Source organism: Enhydra lutris, unplaced genomic scaffold, assembly GCF_002288905.1.
Source record: "Enhydra lutris kenyoni isolate GAN:26980312 unplaced genomic scaffold, ASM228890v2 scaffoldscaffold12, whole genome shotgun sequence".
NCBI lineage: Eukaryota > Metazoa > Chordata > Mammalia > Carnivora > Mustelidae > Enhydra > Enhydra lutris.
Window position 1 is genome coordinate 40052674 of NW_019154096.1, and position 14899 is coordinate 40067572.

The following is a 14899-nucleotide window of genomic DNA, read 5'->3' on the forward strand; positions in this document are numbered from 1 at the left end:
TACCTCAGAGCAGTCTCTGTCACCACCTGGTCACTCAGACTCTCACGCAGCCTGGGTGGTAGGTCAGGGTTCCTCTGGCCTCAGTCATGGCTCCCAGTCAAAGGACAGTCACTGGGCATTCAGCTGGTGCCGGAAGCTAACCATCTGGCTAGTCTTCCTCCACCCTTACCTCAGCCCACCCAGGGAGCTCACTTCTTGCTGTGGCCCTGGCAGCCTCCCAGGCTCCTTGCCTCCCCGCTCTCCCCTCCCTCCCTAATTCCCACCTACCAATCACATGCATGAACTCCCTGCCCACCAAGCTCTCTCTCCCCACCCCCAACCTTCCCTACCACTTCCTGAGGCAGCCAGAAACCAGTCCTAGATGTCAGTCCCTCCTGAAAGCTGTCCCTGACCACCTCAGGCTCTCATTGGCCTCCCCACTCCCTAGAGTATGAGCTCCCTGGGGATAGGCTTAAACTGCCTGGATTTTGTCACCAGAGCCAGCCTCCCGAACAAGTGACATGCCCCCCAGTTCCCGTGGCACACAGACAGGGCAGCAGTATCCAGACCTGCCCTTGTCCCTCTGTCACCCTGTCCGGGCTCCCAGCCCTGTGCTGGCCAGGGCACCAGTGCTCATCCCACTTGTATCTTCTAGATCCTAATGACGTTTGAGAACCTGGCTGCCTGGGGCCGCTGTCTGTGTACCGTGTGCCCGGCCCCCACCATGATCATCACCTCTGGGGCCAGCGCCGTGGTGTGTGTGTGGGAGCTCAGCATAGCCAAAGGCCGCCCAAGAAGCCTGCACCTCAGGAAGGTATGGTGCCTCAGGCAAGGATGGTGCCAGGGTGCTGGGGGCGAGTGCATGGTCTGGTGTGGCCCAACTCCCTGAGCACCGAGAGCCCCGCCTCGCTCAGGAGTGGAGAACACAGTGAGGCCCTGGAGGGTGTCACAAGGCTCTGTGCCACGAGAGGGCCACGGTTTCATGCCCGTGGGGGATTTGACAAGTTCTCAGGGCAGATGCCCCCATGGAGACCCATGCCTCCGGGAGAGATGCCACTTCAGAGCCAGGGAAACCAGATTCCTTGCTCTAGAGAACGTTTTTGACCATGTGCCAGGGACATGCTTATGCCCACAGCCTCATTTTGCCTTCTCAATAGCCCTGTAAAATAGGTACTGTTATCATCCAGACTTCACCGCTGGGAAAAAAAAAAAAAAAAAAAGCAGGTGCAAGGAAGTTAAGGGACTCATCCTAGAGGCAGGAATGGAGAGGCTGTTTCAGAACAGAAATGGTTGTGCAGGAAGAGAGCAGAAGCAGGGAAGAGTGGACTCCTTCTGGTCCTGCTTCTGGAACGAGCGCTGCTCTAATAACAAGCCGAATGTCCTTACTGTTTACTTAATGACCCCATACGTTCATCTTACTCCTGTAAAGCACACACAGTTATGCCCACTTTCTCAAGAGGACACTGAAGCTCAGAGAGAGCAAGTTTGCACTTTAATCTCGGTGGATCTAACTTGAAACCCACGCTTCCTGCCTGTGCACCCTTGAACTTGACTGAGAGTACCACTAGGTATCCTCAACTCTAAAAGGCAACTTATGTTTCTATCTGTCTTGTAGTTAGCCATAGAGACCCTAGATAACGAGAAACCCAAAAGAATCATACAAAACTCACCATGGGCCAGATTTCCTAAAGTAAACATGTTTCACAGGAGCTGGACCTGGGTTCCTCTGGATGCTTTTGCAGCCCCGCCCAGCACATGGCCGGTGCACAGTGTGCTCTCAGTGAACGTGAAGAGAAGGAAGTCAGTGTTGAAGGGCCTGATGAACCCTGCAGGAGCAATGGCACCTGCTGGAGGGGTTGGGGGGGGCAGCAGTGTGGGCCAAGTGCAAGCTGCCTTCACCAGACTGTCCAAGGTGGTCTTCCAAAGCCAACCTCGGAGCGCCCTGCTTTTTCATGTTTTCATAGCATTTTGGGTTTCCCAGCTCTTTCCATGAATTGCAGTCAGGGGGCTGGGTCCTAATTCCAGACCTGAATAAAGAGCCTGTGCATTCCTCTGTGGAGCATTCCCCTGGCCAAAGCACCACTGTGGGGACAGCCAGAGATCCAGCCTGAGGGCAGAACTGTCCATGGCAAGTCAGGGAAGGGGCCTCCCCCTGCTGCTCCGAGGTCCCTTTTAGAAATGAAGATGAACTGTAAAAGCCCCGGTATCAACAGCATAAAAATGTCAGTCATCATCCCCTCCTAGTTATAAATCAAGAGGGAAAGGGATGGGGAATCCCACCCGCTCTTATCTCCTAGGTGAAAAAGAACTCTTTCTCATTTACCTGTAGGGGCTGACATGGCCTTGGGGATCCCCCAAGAGCCCCAGCTGCTCAGTGAGGGGATCTGTCCCCGACTTGTTGACAAAACCATCATTAAATAATTTCATAAACTGTTTTTTAAGTGTTTTTTTAAAAATTCTACATTAAAGACAAATTTCAAATTCACTTCAAAGTCAAGCAGTTCTCTCTAATCCCTATAAAAGTTTTCATTGTTGCTCCTGCCCTCCCCACATATACATATTTATACCATTCTGATCATTGTGTAGATATGTTTATTCCATCTTTGCCCAGCCTATCCAATTGGTTCTGCTTTTCCACAGTCTCTATAATTTACATTTCAATTGTTCCATATTATTCCATTTCCATAAAATTACATCTCAGTTGTTTTGTTATGTCTAACGCACCACAGTTTAATAAACCATTTCTTCTGAAACTAGACAATTACATTACTCCCACATTTTAACTATTTTAAAGAGTGCTATGGAAAACAACTTATACAGATTGCTGTTTGCTTCTGATTAATTGTTTCCTTAAAATAAATTTCAAAGAAGTAGAATTACCAAGCAGGGACATAGTGCTTTATCTCCAGTGGTCCCATAGCTTTTCAGTGCCACCGACAACTCCACGTGCCCGTCTTGCCACAGGTGCCCAGCATGAGCAATTATTTCTCAAGGCTTTTATTTTATTTATTTTGTGCTACTTTAGTTAGGTATGATGATATTGTGCAGTTATTTTAATTGGCCGTGGAGACAGGTACAGCTGTAGTCCCCTCCCCCCCCCGCCCCTTTATTCTGGTTTCACTTCCTGTGGTCTCTTTTGCCTGCCGGTCACCTGTGACCTGGAAGCAGATGCTCCTCCTTCTGACTCATTGTTAGGAGGTTAGTAGTAGGGTAACACCGTGTCATGGTGCCTATGTCATTCCCCTCATGTCATCTTATCAACTCACATCATCACAGGAAGGAGGAGTACAGAGTCTGATAAGATTTTTCGAGAGAGAGAGAGGCCACATTTGCATAACTTTAATTACAGTATATTGTTATAACTATCTGATTTTATTATTAGTTATTGCTCTTCATCTGTCACTGTGCCTAATCCATAAGTTAAATTTTTTCATATGTATGTATAGGAAAACAAAAACACAGCAGACATAGGGTTCAGTACTATCCAGTTTCAGGCATCTGCTGAGGGTCTTGGAGCCTATCCCCCATGGATAAGGGGGACTACTGTTTTCTGAGAAAACAAAACAGCCAGTAGGGAACACATTTAAATCTGCTGTCCTCTTCGCTGATTTCCCCAGCCTTTCCCAACAGGGGTGGCTGAGTGCCTGACGGTGGGAGACAGTAAGCCTGACGTGGGTGGGCCGCGTCTGCACGCAGGCTGGTCCCCCTCACTCTCTGGTGCCTCCCCTCAGAAAGCAGCAGACTTGGCTCCATTAATGGACAGCACGCACGTGGGCCCTTGGGCTCAGAGCTTCTCCTTCTGAATCCCCTGCCCTGACTCCAGAATCCCCCCGGCTTACAAGCTTTGGAGTCACCATGTCCCCTGCGGTCAGAAATTAGTCATCAGAGCTCCGGGCAAAGCCTCTGCTTTTCTCTTCATTTGGATAGCTTCCAGTTTCCTAAGATGACCCAGTCCCTCTTCTGTGGGTCACAACCAGAACCTTGCCAGCGCAAGCTGCTTAGTGCCACATTAGGACCTATTAGAAACAAACAGGGATCCTTGGCAGAACTTTTAATTGCAGTGACCAGGCAAAGTGACAGCTTTGAATAATGAAGCTCAGCCTCATTGACCCAAATGAGCGAGCAGTCATCTGTCCTGAGGGTGGAGGTTTACCGCTAGGTAAGCCAGGGTAATCACCTTTCAGAATGCCACCTCTGCACTTCTCTGACTGATTCCAGAGGACGGCAGCACAGGAGCACGCAGGAGCTCTCAGATCAGGCTTACCTGGGACGCAGCTTCTGGGACGGTTGTGATGGAAACCACACTGTTGCCAGCAGCAGTGGGCCTGGGGGCGTCGGGTCACCCCAGCCCCTCTGCCATGCATCCCCGAGGAGCAAGGGCTCTGGCCTTATCTGGATACGTGAGTGTCTATAAGCCCGGCCAGAAGCAGCACAGGCCAACCTGAGGGCCAGGACCAAGTTGCCAAGTGGCCAGACGGGCTATGAACCCAGACCCATCACACATGAAAAGTCACATGTTTTTTCACTGTGACCTGACCTCCCTGCCTTCTTCCCGTTTTAGTGGGCAGACACATATTTGTTTCTGAGGCTCCCTTGGTGCGATGCTCAAACTTGAGCATGCAAGAACATTTCCTGGAAGACTTCTGAGAACCCATGTTTTGGGGCCCCAACCCCAGAGTTTCTGATTCAGTAGGTCTTAGATAGGGCCCAAGAATTTGTATTTCTAACATCTGGGAACATGCACCTGGTTGGAAGGCCACATTTTGCAAATCAGTGTCCTTTCATATGACTGACCAGATGCAAGACAAGTGCAGGTGCGCACACAGCAAGAGGGTGCTACCGGCCTGTGTTTCGCTTATGACAAAAGGACTGCAGATCCTGGCTGGGCCTCAGCTCCCAGAGATGAATGGGACTGAGCTGAGAGGCCAGCATGGACACACGCACATGCACACTCACACAGGCAGGAGCGCACAAACCACAGACCTTGGAATCACAGAATCACCCTGAATCTCTGTTTCCTCCTCTGGAACCCAACAGTGAAAGGGAGGGCTGGATAATTCCACAAGTAGCTGGATTGAAGGTCCCTCTTGTAACCTGTGGGTCTGCCTCTTGTCCCCAGGCCTTGTATGGACACACCCAGGCTGTCACATGCCTGGCAGCGTCGGTCACCTTCAGCCTCCTGGTCAGTGGCTCCCAAGACTGCACCTGCATCCTGTGGGACCTGGACCACCTCACCCACGTCGCCCGCCTGCCCACCCACCGAGAGGGCATCTCTGCTCTCGCCATCAGTGATGCCTCGGTATGGCCCTGCCCTTCTCGATGTCCGGGAGCCTGCCTCGCAGCGTGGTGTAGTGCCCCAAGAGAAAACCCGGGGACAAAGAGAGGCTGACCCCCCAAGAATGTGGAGAGGCTCCCAGATGTGTGGAGTATTCTTTACTCAGGCAAAGTGGAGCCCTCAACATGTGCAGCATCTCGGGCTAGATTTTTTTTTCCTTTTTTATTTTTCTCCCTCAGGGGGGGGGGGGTTGTGGGTGGTGGGGGTGGTGGGAAGTGTCTGTTCTGGCACAGGCATGAAGTTGGCTTTGGTAAGAGATCTGCTCAGCTTGACTAATTCAGCTCAGTGACTGCAGACCAGTGTTAATTCAGCAGGTGCTTCTGGTCTCCGTAGCAGGAAGTGCTTCTGCTTTGTCCCTCCAAGCTGGCTGCCATAGATGAGCCTGTCAGGAACATGTGTGTGTGTGAGAGAGAGAAATATTTATCTAAACCTCAGTGTGGAGTTTATCACAGGCTGGTATCCCCATTTTAGGGCATGGGGTTCCCTAAGGATTCAAAGCCTCTGCATCTACTCACAGAAACACCCAGATCAGTGCATGGACAGAATGAGCGAGGGGATAATAGAAGGAGGGGGAGATGATCAAGAAGGCTCCTGGTACAAATTTTAGTCAAAAGTGGTCTCCATGTAGGCCTGATCCAGGATGAATGTTGCATGGGCAGATAGAGGATGGATGGATGGATGGATGGATGGATGGATGGATGGATGGATAAATAGGTATGTGAGTGGATGGATGTTGGGTGAATTAGTGGGTGGATATGTAGATGGGCAGATGGAGCGTGGGTGTGTGAATGGATAGATGGGTGGATAATGAGTGAATGGATGAATTGGGGGATGTATAAGGAAGGGAACCAAACCCTGATCTGAGAGAGCGTAAAACCCATAAATAATGTCTTCAGTCCTCAGAGAAGACTTAACATCAGGACAACAACTTGTTGACTTCAAGTTGTCCTGCTGGGCCCGGTGCTGGGTACTGGACAGAGATATATCAGACATGGTCATTGGCCTCAAGCAGACTCTATATCAAAAAATTCAGGAAAGGACATGATGGACCCCAGTCCAGGGAACTATGGAGGGGCACTGAGTTCCCTACATCCCTTTGTTGGTTAGGGAAAGGCTCAAAGGCATGGCTCCAGCTGGTTTATGAGGTTTCAGTAACAGTGACCACCACATCATTGGCTGTAACATAGACAAGGACTTAAGAAGAAAACTCTCAGCATGAACATTACAGGAGATTAAATGGGGACATTTTTCCTCAGAAGTTCCCTTCAGAGGGACACTGTCCAATTTTATGATCCATATACAATCATCCAAACCTCTTTCCTCACCCTCCACCAGTGATATGTTGATTTTCTTCATGGATACAGGGCTGGCCAGCCAGGTATAGGTCCCATGTCCAGAGCCAGGGACAGTCTCCAAGCTAGGTCTTCTATGCTAGCCAGTAATATGGTCAGTGAGAGGGCTGTGGGAGGAGCCCAGAGGGTGAGCCAGCCAGCTTGTGTCAAGGAAAGCAGTATCCAAACATGTGATTGCAATAGGAAAATCACCAGGAATTTGCAGTGTGTGAAAACACAGCAGACCTAAGAGCCATCTGGGAAGAAGTGGGTATCTTAGAAGGTCTTGGATTACATTGGTTAGTCTTCAGAAGAGAGCAGGATAACAGTGCTTCGGTGTATAAACTCCCACAGAGCAAGGGGCAGCTGGGCAGGCAGTGACCCCAGCATGGAGTAAAGCCAACTCTCACGGTTGCAGGGCACCATTGTCTCCTGTGCGGGAGCCCACTTGTCTCTATGGAATGTCAATGGACACCCTCTGGCCAGCATCACCACTGCCTGGGGCCCTGAAGGAGCCATAACCTGCTGCTGCGTGCTGGAGGGGCCAGCATGGGACACAAACCATGTCATCGTCACTGGGAGTCAAGACGGCATGGTTCGGGTAGGTGTGTCTTGGGCAGAATGAAAGCATGGTACAAGAAAGTGTTCTTCTCTGTTTTGCTCACTTCCTCCAAGAGTCTAAATGTATAGGCTGCATTTGAAACCACGAGGTATGCCAGACCAGGTCTCCATAGCAAGTGAGGACAAGGGCAAGGCCCACTCCTAGCAAAAAGTAAATAAATAAATTCATATATATAGAATTTTATATACACATATACTTATGTAATGAAACACTTAATATCACAAGATGTGAGAGCTGAATGGTCAAATGCACAAGAACATAGCCCAGTGCTGAAAAGAAATATTTGGGCCATCCATTCACACACTTGGCCATCCATCCACCCACTAATTCTATTCTTCACCCACTAGTCCATCCAGCTGTTTATGTCTATACCTATCCATCCATCCATCCACCCTCCATCCATCTTTCCATCTACCCATCCATTCCTCCATTTACCTATCCATCTGTCCAATAATACAACTACCTACCTATCCAACTATTTATCTCTCTGCCATTTCTTCTTTCTTTCCTTCCTTCCTCCTCCCTCTCTCCCCCGCCTCCATCCCTCCCTTCCTTCCTTTGTTCTTATGTCTCTATCCAATGATCTTTCCTTCTATATATACATCCATTTACCCATGAATCCATCTATCCATGCACATGTCTGTTCATCTATCCGTGTATCCATCTGCTAATTCTGGCTCTATGCCAAAATCGTCATACAAGCCTTAGGGGACACACAAATCAATGGTAATAGGCCCTTACCTTCAAGATGCTCAGATCCTAGAAGACAAACAGAGAATACCTGTATGCAGCCTATGCTATGACCAGGATAATCAAAGAGTATCATGGATCCTCTGAGGCAGGCCATGGCGAGGGAGAGCGCCAAGAAACCAGGAAGAGAAGGAAACAGAAACACTGAGGTGTGAGGATTAGCACAGGAAGAACAAGGTAATTTTTCTGAGACTGACAGGAAAGATGAAGGAATAAGTAAATATAAGGAATAATTCAGAGGCTTCCTCAAGAAACTGTCAATTGAATTCCACAGTTTATGAAAGGAAATGTCAACTGAGTGCCACAAGGTATTCAGGAAAAGGCCCACTGAATTCTACAAATGGTTATGAAAGCTTCCTGTGTGCCAGCAAGAGACAAAACTGAGGAAGGCCCCTCAAGAAGCCCTGTCTGTGGGCTCTCAGGGGTACATGGTCTCTGCAGAGAGCAGAGTGTCCTGGGCTAGCCAGAACATGAGGAGGCCTGCGAGGCCTGGGCTTGGTGGGGCGTGATCCACGCTGTGGGTCAGTCAGAGGAGCCCGGGCTGTCTGAGCAGCAGGTGCATTTCTTCCACAGGACCCCAAGTCCTTGTGAGTGGGGGTCTTTCGTACACTCGGCCCTCATTCATCCAGGATGGTCATGGAGCTCCTGGGATGGCCCGGGGCAGTGTTAGGCCTAGTGTGGAACTCACAGAAGCATTAAAGGAGGTTTGTCCTTTTCCTTTGGCTACAGAACTTCCAGACTTAGCTAGTGAGAAGCCCTACGTGGTCAGCCTGAGGACACTCACAGGAGGGCTTGGGACTAAGAGCCAGACACAGAGGATGGGGAGGCCTAGCTGCTGAGTGGTGAGAGAGGCCTTCAGGGATGGCGGCCGTGGGATGAGAGGGCATTAGCTGAGTAAAATGGCAACCAGCTCGCTTCTGAGTCTCATCCCTACAGCTGAGGTCGAGGGCAGAGGTCCTGTCACAAGAGTGCAGAGTGAACCCACCAAGCGGCAGCTGTGCTCGGCTGAAGCCTAAGTAATTTCTCCCAAAGAATACATTAGTCCTGGAGGTGAAAGGGGCCATGCTCCTGCCCCTTCCCTCAGAGACTCCCTCAGAGTCCCTTGGATGAGAGGCACACACCTGCAGACAGGATCATTTCTCCAGCCAGAAAGATGTTCTTTTTGTCTCTTTTCTGGGCAGATTTGGAGGACCGAGCACATGAAGACATCTGTTCCAGGGCTGGCAGCCCCAGAGGAGCCCTCAACTCCACCTCCAAGCCCTAGAGGTACATGCCTGGCTGAGGGCGTGGGGCATGCTTGCCTTGCTCAGTCTTCCCTATCCTCTCTCTCCCATCCTGTAGCGCCAGTCAGGCCTACAAGCCCAGGGAAGCCATCGAGTCTCTCTGGATGTTGCCAGGTTGGGGGGACAGAGCCATTAATTGCAAGCTGCTGGTGGGATGTGAAGCATCATGGAGAAGTCCTGTTGCATCCTGGTCCCATCATGCAGGGACCAGTGAGCTCTGCGCTGCTCCTCAGACATGAGAACAGTGGAGATGGTGACTGTCAGGAGCCCGTGAGCTTCAGAGCGGGGAGAGTAGGGGACACACCTTGCAGAGCTCGGTTAGATGTTCTCCATCTGCCTGGATGACCCTTCAATCCCAAACTTTCCAGTCCAGGGCCTGGGTCCAAATATCTACTTGCCTAGACAGCCAGGCTACAGACAGGAGCAAGAAGGGGACAGGGATGGGCCTTGCCATATGCCTAGGGAGAGAAAGTGGTTCCATAGTGCCCTAGTGTGCCCTGTGGATCGTGGCTCAACCCACCCAACCCCATAGCAAGCCCTTCAAATTGGGTCTTGGTGCCCTCTGCATCAATATCACCCAGAAGCCTTATTAAAAATGTAGATCCACCTTAAACTCCAGAAAACGATAGGGGGTTGTTAGATTTCCTTATCCAACAGGTCCCCAGGTAAGTGGGGTGTGCACCGAAGTAAGAGAACAACTTTTCTGGAGCCCTCTTTGGGTTGTGGCAGATGGGACTGAGGTAGGGGAATCTGCTCTCTCTCTTGCTATCATGGCCACTTGGTACCACCACCAGCCTGGCCGCCGTTACAGAACTTGGAGGGAGAGGACTGGCCAGGCTTACCATGGTGCACACTTGCCACACATTCTCTTATTTGTCACAGCAATCATGTAAGGTCGATTTTGCTATGACACCCCTGTGTAGGATAAGGAAATTGAAGCACAGAGAGGCTTAGTAACTTGCCCAAAGTTATATGACTACTACTGTTCAGACTCAACCAACCTCAGACTAACTTCACACCGCCAGACTAACCTCGACCGCAAATCCTGCCACACATCACCAACGACAAAACCACCCCCTGACCACAGGCACAAAGGTCACCATCGAAGCCATCACCTCCTTCTCTTCTACCCCAGCTGTCCCCATGGCCCCCACCATCAGCTCCTCCAATGCAGCAAACCTTTCTCAGCTCTGTATTCATTGAAGATTTTGGCACAGAACTGAGACATCTTTCTCGGTGTCCATGACGAAAGGAAACATGTTACCATGAAGGGATTCTCCTGTCATCCTGAGTCCCTCTGGTTAGCTCTGCATCCCAGGACCCATGATCTTTCATGTGAGAGAATTTTCCAGAGTTCTGAGGGCTGTCTTCTGAAAAGAGTAGGCATTTTCAGTTAGTTCATTTCTGGAATGTACTCCACACCTTCTTGAACCGTTAGTCATCCATTTATGGTTTTTTTCTTCACACAAGCATACACAGACATCTGATCAGCCCTTACTAGGTCCCAGGCTCTGCACTGGGACTCCTTTCCTTCAAAGTAAGGCCATCCGGGAACACTTGTCAATAATCTGGGCTGCCCAGACCAGCGACCTCATGAGGATCTACAACCACATTCACTTCATTGTTCTAGTGTCTCAAGGGGGGGGCGCCTGGGTGGCTCAGTGGCTAAAGCCCAGTGTCTCAAGGGTCCTTTGGGACTATAAGGAATCAGCCCATCTCAGCTTAAAAAGGAAGATGTGTGGTGCTGGTGCATTTTAAGAAACTAACACCACTTCCTTGGAGAGCAGGGGCCAAATGTCCTCCCCACTGCCACGCACATGGAAGAGAGCTAGCACAGGATCCTTATTCTCTGCCTGTGAACAAGTGCGTAGTACACCTGCCCAAAGGCATGCTAGTTCAGGTTCAGGCACCACTGCACATTTCTGGAGCTATGGAGGCCCAGTGAGGAAAAGGTAGATAAATGGATGCCTGAAAAGAGTGCAGGTGAATGGAAGGACAGATGAACAAAGGGCACCTCAGAGACTTTCTACTGGTTCTTGAAGTGCCAGCATATTCATGGATATCTACTCAGGATCAGCAGTTGTGCTGAGATTGTGCTCATTGGGAATGGGGTCCAGAGCAATGGGAAGTGGGATAAAAAGCAGGAGACAAGGCTCTGGACCTGGCTCTGTCCCCAGTAGCTTCTCTGTCCCTCAATTTCCCCCGCCCCATCAGCTGGAGATGCTCCTACACCCTCGTAGGGAGTAGAAAAATATTAGAGAATGAGAAAAATGAGAGCAGAAAAATAGTAGGACACAGACAAGAATCTACTCAACAAAATGCAGGTTATCCCTGCAATTTTCACACGGTTGTAAGAGCCTTCCTGACTCGTATACCAGCTGATGACATCAGGGAGCTCACAAGACAGTTTCAGGCTGCCAAGACCCACCCACCCCCCACCCAGCCACCCAGGCCCAGGCCCACATCTTTCCCTGCCATTTGTCCTGCCCTGCCTGAGGTCACCGCTGTCAAATAGAATTATGTGCCAGGGCTGTGATCACAGTTCCAGGGAGGATTCAGGTGAAACGACATGAGGGCACTGACATATTGTTGAAAACCAGGCGAGCCACCGTATGGAGCTAGAACGTCCACATGCAGGCTTACAAACGTAAGCCAGTAGAAGTCTTGCTGTTCTCAAAACATCACTTGACACGGTTTTGCTGGAAAGTGACAGTTCTGGGTGTGCACAGATATCGGCACACGTGTCCTGTTGGTGTGGATGTCGCTGCATCCCTTAGATGCTGTAAGGGGCAAGAGAGGGGATCTTTGAAGACATTAAGGATGCTGCATTTGTGTCCAGATGTAATCTGATTTCTTCCTGGGATTCATTTATTTGTCATTTGAAGCGAGGACCAACCCCGGGGAGCACAATTCATTTTAGGAATCACCCCGTAGATTTTGACTGAATCTGGTACATAAAAAGTGCTAGAGGAGGGCTTGTTGTCTGGACTTCTGCACAAACACAAAAGGCACATGCATTTCCCAGGGCCTGGGAAGCGGCCCCCTCGGCCCAGCTGGGGCAGCAGCAGCAGCGTCTTCCCACCCAGCCTCCGAGGGGCCTCGCGGGGATGGACGCAGCTGATGTCTCTCTGCCTCAGCCCTCCATGCTGAAGGAATTACTGTCTGTCCCCAAATGCAGTCATGAAAATGAGTGAAGTAACAATCATCGAGTTACATTTTTTGAAAAAAACGTTCTCAGCATTTAATTATTGGCTGTGGCGTGAGAGGATTTAGATAAGTTGATAATGCCGACTTTATGTAATTTATTTTTACTAAGCAATTACGGGCTGCATTACATCCTGGTAGCAAGGTATTGTGGGGCGTCTTATTAAGCATAAAGCCAGTAAACACTGATGAACAATTTTGCTGAACTAGGCATGCAATTTAGAAAGCAATAATACACAAATCCAATTTGGTACACAATGGATACCGCGGCCCGTCAGCACATGTAACTATCACAGGCTGCAAATTAAATTGGGACGGCCCTTTTTGCAACAGCACAGGCCAAGATTAAATATATTTTCCCCCTCAATTTAACAAGTTGCTGACCACAAATATAAATACGTGTGTATGTGTTTGTGGCCCCGTGTGTGGACGCACACGTGCCTGTGTGTGAGGCCACTCAGGGTTTCGGGCGACCCTCTTGCCATGATCCCACAGGTCACAGGTGGGAGAAGAATCTTGCCCTGTGTCGAGAGCTGGATGTCAGCCTTGCCTTGACCGGGAAGCCCAGCAAGACCAGCCCTGCGGTGACAGCTCTGGCGGTGTCCAGGTAACCAAGGCCTGGCTTCTTCAGGCCTCCAGCAGGGGGCGCCAGAAAAGCCCCTTGGCTCTAGGCTCGGGTCCCCAGGCCCTGGGAGGTGGCCTCAGTACCCCAGGAACCTGGGAGGGCCCACAAGGCACAAGAGGCAAACGAGGTGCCCGGGTAGGGCCCTAGGACATTTTTTTAAACACACACATGTTCTTGCTCTCTCTCTCTCAAATATCCGTGAACTCATAAAGAAAGCATAAAGGTAAAATATATGGCTTTGTAGTTTCATGCCGTAGAGGGACTTTTTTCCTGAGGCCCACTACCGATTATAACATTTGGTGTGGGGATGATCCTACATCATTGAAAAAAGAAAATGCCCTTTGAAAGCTCCAAGCCAATGTAGAATGGCCAAGTGTCAGACACTACCCTTGATAGACATTATTTTATTCTTGCCAGTTACCCCATGGCAGTAAGGGGTGTTTACTGTCATTAATCCGTCCCACACAGCAGGAAGTGTAGCCTCAGGAGGCCATGGGCCTTTGTGAGCTGCTTCCTTCTTCCCTCACTGCCCTGGAGTGAGTGGCTCGGGGTCCATGGTGGTGGGAAGCACTCAGTTCTAGAAGCCAGACTGAAGTGAGGTGGGCCAGGGGAGACCATGGGCAAAGGGACGGAGAGTGCAGAGCCCTAACTCTTTGCTGGAAAACTTGCCATTTGTTTGTTTGGGGGGTCCAGCTGTGTCTTCACAGGATAACAGGCACACGTGGAGATGCTGGAGAGAAAAGTCTGGGCTTCACCCTGCCTCTTGGAGCCTGGACATCATGGAGTGTCCCCCCAAAGTCACGAGGGAGGCTACAACTCACATAGTCCAAAAGTCCCCCTCCCCCACAGTCAAAACATTCTCCTGTTCTCCCAGCACACCCACCCCTGCTTCAGGTGGAGGCCAGGTGCATGTCCCATGGGGTCCTGGACTGAACCCCCCATGTCTCAGTCTCTTGAGGGGTGGCTGGGATAAGTGGGACTCACAGGCTTGGCTCTAACACTCCTACCTATTCCTTCTCTTCCCAAGAAACCAGACCAAACTCCTGGTTGGCGATGAGAAGGGGAGAATATTCTGCTGGTCTGCAGAAGGGTAGGAAGAAAGAGATGGCGGAGGTCTGGCCCAGCGGCGTGTGTCCTGAGAGGCAGCAGCACCCCGCGAATGCAGGCTGACGCAGTCCCTGGGGCGCAGAGAAGCCTCCCCCGAGGAAGGGGCTGCTGGCCCTCAGAGTTGCACACCCTGAACTGCTCCACGGCCTGTGGGACTTTGGCTTTGGATTGTCCAAGGACGTGCTCTACAAAAATGAGAGCGCCTGGGAGCCTGCGAACAGTGATCTGGAAACCATGACTTGCTCACAAGCTGCCCACGAACTCATGAGACTCACCTTTTCAAAGGGCTAATAGGGTCACTTACTGGAAACTAATGGGAATACTGGATTGTCTTTATTTTATTAAAACAACTATTTTCCAGAAGCAAGAGGGCTCGTGAGTATAAAATCACCCCCCTTTTCCACTCAGGTGTTTGCCTCCCAGACCTAGAAAGGTAGGAAGGCCTCAGGGATGCACAGCCCGCCCTGAGTGTTTCTCAGGCCCTCCTGTCTCCCTCCGTGGAACCTGGCTCTCTGGCAGGCTTGCCTGCCGGACAGGAGCTCATGGGGAGCGAGGGGCCATCAGGAGGCCTACTTCTGTGAGATGGAGGAAGGGGTGCTTCTGAGGTCCATTGGGCCCCTCCCTGGGTGAGAAGGGCCCGTGTCTGACCCCAGGGCCAAGGAT

General features: G+C 50.6%; 1 protein-coding gene across 1 annotated transcript in view; it reads left to right on the forward strand.

The window, feature by feature from the left end:
• Positions 1 to 14599, forward strand: part of LOC111145192 (WDFY family member 4) — a 293576-nt gene extending 278977 nt beyond the window's left edge. The window contains exons 57-62 of the mRNA XM_022499912.1: positions 635 to 793; positions 5099 to 5278; positions 7064 to 7246; positions 9199 to 9283; positions 13000 to 13111; positions 14157 to 14599. Coding sequence (XP_022355620.1) covers positions 635 to 793; positions 5099 to 5278; positions 7064 to 7246; positions 9199 to 9283; positions 13000 to 13111; positions 14157 to 14223 — 786 coding nt within the window. The 3' untranslated portion in view covers positions 14224 to 14599. The remainder of the gene's footprint in view (positions 1 to 634; positions 794 to 5098; positions 5279 to 7063; positions 7247 to 9198; positions 9284 to 12999; positions 13112 to 14156) is intronic.
• The last annotated feature ends 300 nt before the right edge of the window (positions 14600 to 14899 follow it).